Here is a 4,505-nt window from a genome sequence, read left to right on the forward strand (position 1 = left end):
GGATATAGCTCGCTAGCAGCCTCGCACCGAGGACCTATCCACGTCATCATTTACCCAGAATGCTTTGCATGTAAATAAAATAGCCCCGTCCGTGTAATACATTTTAAAACTTTTAGTTTAAAAATAATAAAAACTAAACAGCCTACAGTATTTTCAGTCTTTATTTTACAGTTAAAATATGTCTATCAAATAAAGTCTAATGTTACAACTAATCATGGATCCCTTTAAAGTTTGACAGGACTTCTTCACTGTTCTGTGCTGACATTAACTGATGTGTGTTCAGGTTTCCAGTGGTTGCTATGGGAGTTTTAAAGTGGGTGGACTGGACTGTGTCAGAGCCGCGYTACTTCCAGCTGCAAACAGACCACACCCCCGTTCATTTAGCCTTACTGGATGAGGTATACCAGCAGCAGCAGATGAGAGGTTAATTTACATTAAAGGTGTTGAATAAAACCCTCCTCCACACAGATCTGCACGTGTCACCAGCTGCTGCACCCGCAGGTCCTGCAGCTTCTCATCAAGCTCTTTGAGACGGATCACTCTCAGCTGGACGTCATGGAGCAGGTGGGTGTCTGCGGTGCTGTTGTGTCACCGTCACACTTCAACGTTCATATCTTAAGTGAGATTTTTGTTTCTCCTCCAGATGGAGCTGAAGAAGACTCTGCTGGACCGAATGGTTCATCTTCTGAGCCGTGGCTACGTCCTGCCTGTCGTCGGCTACATTCGTAAATGTCTGGAGAAACTCAACACTGATATTTCCCTCATTAGATATTTTGTCACTGAGGTAATGTTGGTTATTTTGTTTAAGTTTGTTTCCTGAAACATCCTTTGTTCTGTCTTTAGAAGTCCTGAATAAGTTAGTGTTATGACTTGTTTTAAAAACATCTGAATGCTTTAACTCATTGGGCCTCATGCAAGAACATGTTTGTATTCTTATCCTAAAATTCTCTTACTTTTGTTTGTATGAAGGGTTCGTACGAACATGTCACGTCAGATTCAACAAACTCTTCTATCTTCAGGAAAAGTGTGTAAATGAGGAGTGTAAACTGATGAATGCGTATCAGGTGCTCGTGCACGAGGAGAGGTGATTAGCATAATTACCACACTATAAACACCATATAAGGTAACGTTTCCTGCTCGACATACCAGGAAGTGTCCATTCATAAATGACATCGCAAAGTAAAAAGAAGAACTTTATGAGTTCAGAGATTGAAGTCCTGCTCTCAGAGATCCAGAAAAAAAATCTGTCATTTTTAGCAGCATCAGACCTGCTAAAGCAGAGGAATGAAATGAGGACTGCTGTTAATGTCGTGTCTCCTGTGGGTCGTATAGACACAGAAATAAAAATCTAAATCATATTCATCTCTCTAGTCCTGCTCCTATTTTCCCTTTGGTCAAATATTTTTAATGTAAGTGTAAACTGGGTTACATAGTTTTCATTTATTCAGAAGAGCCGTCGCGCACCGCTGCCCCCGCGCCCCCTCCTCGCAAGTGTCAGATGCGTTTCTGAATAAAAGCACTTTAAATAGTCTCCAAACCCCAATTAATGCATAATTTAAGTTAGTTTGTAGTTTGAGATCTTCATATTAATATTATAGTGTTATACAACAGCATTAATAGCCAATTTAACATAACCAATTTATGTCATTAGTCTACTTTATTAAATTTAAAATTATAACTCTAAATCAAACTGAATAGCCTATTGTCAACATAATTATAAAGTGTAATTTATTTTCATCTCAAAATATCTTCAAACTAGTGAAATATAAAATTACTAGTGAAGAAAATCTGTCTGGATAACAGCAGACTGACTGCTCGTAAATTAAACCACAGGTCTGGACCACTCGTGAATTTTGTTCTTATCTGAAGAAAATCTTACGAGAAAATTGGTGAATGATAAATTCTCGTAAATCACTCGTAGGCACAACKTAAGAACCGAYCTGTTCGTACGAACGKTTCTTGCATGAGGCTCAATGCTCAGAGTTTTGTTCTCTTAAAGGTGTTGGATGTGATCGCTCCTCCCTACACRTCAGACTTTGTTCAGCTCTTCTTGCCCATCCTGGAGAACGACAGCATCGCAGGAACGATCCGCACAGAAGGAGAAAACGACCCTGTAGCCGAGTTCATCGGTGAGTAAAACACCAAATATTCAGGTTTCCTGTTGAGTTTTGATTGGCTCTGTGGTGAGAGTCAGTGAGTTGATTAAACATTTACAGCATATAAACACAAAATACTAACATTTGATTTATTTTCAGCTCACTGCAAGTCAAACTTCATCATGATCAACTGACGTGGAAATGTTTTTGTTGAAGATTTCACAAAGAAGCAGCGCAGCAGAAACAGGATCTGTGATCTCTGATATTTAGTGCTTCGTTGTGATGTTTAAACTGTTTGAAAACAGACGTCTCAGCTGCATGTTTGGACCAAAGAGGATGTATTTAATAAAGACTGGTTGATAAAGAGGCCTCTGAAGATGCAGCTATTTTTCCTTTTTACTTGTATATGTGATTTGTTTTTCTATATCCTATCTTGTGCTTTTTAAAAAATAAAAATGTAAATGTCTACTTTGTGTTTTCTTTACTGAGGGCTTCTATTTTGGAGAACTGAATGCTAAATATATAAATCAAAAGGGTTATTATTTCAACCATCTGCAGCTTCACAAATCTTTGTTTTAAGAAATAAAAGCTTATAAAATGTGAATAAAGTAGCTAAAGGAAGCTTGGCTACATTATTTCAGTTTTCTAAACACGTCAACATACAAACTCATAACAGTTATAGTATGTGTCAAAATTAAAAACAGCTACACAAAAGTTGCGCCACAAACTTTATTGGCATAGTTTGAAATMAAAAAAATCTTCAGTTTCAATTCAATGTGTGCAGTTTGTACATAAAAACAAAAGGCATTCATCTAAGCTCAACATTAAGTGCTTAGTGTAAATAAGGCACATCGTTTTGTTTTTCCTCTTTAACACTGTAGTGCTGAATCAAACATTGTCAGTGCTGGCTTTGGTTGTCGACATTTCATTTACAAAAAAATTTGAATATAAAAAGCTTTTCACCGAGCAGTGGCTAACTGTCTTAAAGACAAAAGGTTTGGTGCCAACATGCGTCACTGATAAGAGCATTTAAAATCTCTGGACTGTTTAACAGGCTGCAGACCTCTGCATCATAGTCAAAGATAATTTTCCTTAAAAAACACAAAGTAAAAGCTGAACTTATTCCCTTTAAAACATTATAAAAAGCCCCATTTCACCGCTTGATTGGAAGACTGAACAGAACCAGATTTATGGTCTACAGGTAGCCTTTAGGGACGATGGGGTCTCCGTACATGCAGTCCTCCTCCACCGCCAGGTTGTACTTGCTGCCACTTCCTCCTTTGTAGGCGCTCGTCACGATCCTGAGCCAGCCCCTCTCACCCTGAAGAAGAGGAGGAAGGCTGTTAAATTCAACCAAGGGATTTTAAAGTTCATCTGCAAAGAGCATTTATTAAAATCATGCACATTTAGAGCTGTTAAATTGTCACCTTACACTGTAAAATATAAGATTTTTATAAACCTAACAGGTAATAAAACAGCTTGAAGGCAATTCTTTCTACTCAGAGTCGGTGCAGGTTATAATGCACTTTAAACTTATATCGAAAAGTAAATTGTTGGCAGAGCTCGATAACAAAACCCTTAAATACCACTTTAGTCCATCTGAAATTGTTTAAACTCTTAATCAGTTTCTCCTTTTAAAATAGTTTATAGCTCGGATTCTGCAAAGAACTATAAAACTATTTTAGGAATTTTTAAAAAATTTACAGAGAAACGTTGATACAATAAATGTTTGCATGTCTACCTTTGTGAAAACACACAAACAGAAATTTAGACTTTTTTTTTTTTTTTACCAATAAATGACCAGATTTTGTTTCTGGAGACTCACCCATGGCTCTCCCCAGGAGTTGCGGACCACCCAGTACTCAACACCGTCCTCCACGCCCCATCCAGCCACAGACACGATGTGGTTGATGAAGGGTTCCTCCTGGTATTCAGAGTACAAACCTCCTGTGTATGCATCCAGTTTGTCTGTGGCCATTATCCCACAGCTAAACAAACAAACAAACAAACAAACAAACAAAGTGACTTCAGGGTTTAAATGATACTTACTGACATGGGCTGCTGAAGTGTGGAACTACATTGGAACAAGGGCTTGTATGTACAGTTAATTATTCTGCAGCAGAGAAGCCTAAAGGACGGATTTATTTCCTTTCACGAAAACAAGATTTCACATTTTGTTCATCTGCTGTTTTTCAAGCAACTACTGTACTTTTGTCCTTCACGTGCCCTGAACACTCCTAGAAAGACAGAGGATTTAACTAACAGCTTTTTGAGAATAACCTTATTAGAGCAAAAGTGTAGTTTCATGCCTGACAAACTGCTAACGTCCTTATTTGTTGTTTTAGATGTAGCCCAGTGACTCCTGTCCGGCCCACCAATGAGGCAAAATGATGTTGCACTGTCCAATAA

General features: G+C 38.1%; 2 protein-coding genes across 2 annotated transcripts in view; one reads left to right on the forward strand and one right to left on the reverse strand.

Annotated features, from left to right (window-relative positions):
• The window catches only part of nelfcd (negative elongation factor complex member C/D), an 8,080-nt gene extending 5,616 nt beyond the window's left edge, over positions 1-2,464 (forward strand). Inside the window, exons 11-15 of the mRNA XM_014002013.1 lie at positions 284-398; positions 469-564; positions 644-784; positions 2,000-2,129; positions 2,256-2,464. Coding sequence (XP_013857467.1) covers positions 284-398; positions 469-564; positions 644-784; positions 2,000-2,129; positions 2,256-2,290 — 517 coding nt within the window. The 3' untranslated portion in view covers positions 2,291-2,464. The remainder of the gene's footprint in view (positions 1-283; positions 399-468; positions 565-643; positions 785-1,999; positions 2,130-2,255) is intronic.
• A 347-nt stretch (positions 2,465-2,811) lies between these two features.
• On the reverse strand, positions 2,812-4,084 carry ctsz (cathepsin Z; the record flags this gene model as incomplete). The annotated part of the gene is given in 2 exon segments (XM_014001940.1): positions 2,812-3,417; positions 3,922-4,084. Coding segments are annotated over 2 exon segments (289 nt in total), but the record flags the coding sequence as incomplete, so codon positions are not given.
• Between the last annotated feature and the right edge of the window lie 421 nt (positions 4,085-4,505).

The sequence above is a fragment of the Austrofundulus limnaeus genome, unplaced genomic scaffold (assembly GCF_001266775.1).
Source record: "Austrofundulus limnaeus strain Quisiro unplaced genomic scaffold, Austrofundulus_limnaeus-1.0 Scaffold11, whole genome shotgun sequence".
NCBI classification, from domain to species: Eukaryota; Metazoa; Chordata; class Actinopteri; order Cyprinodontiformes; family Rivulidae; genus Austrofundulus; species Austrofundulus limnaeus.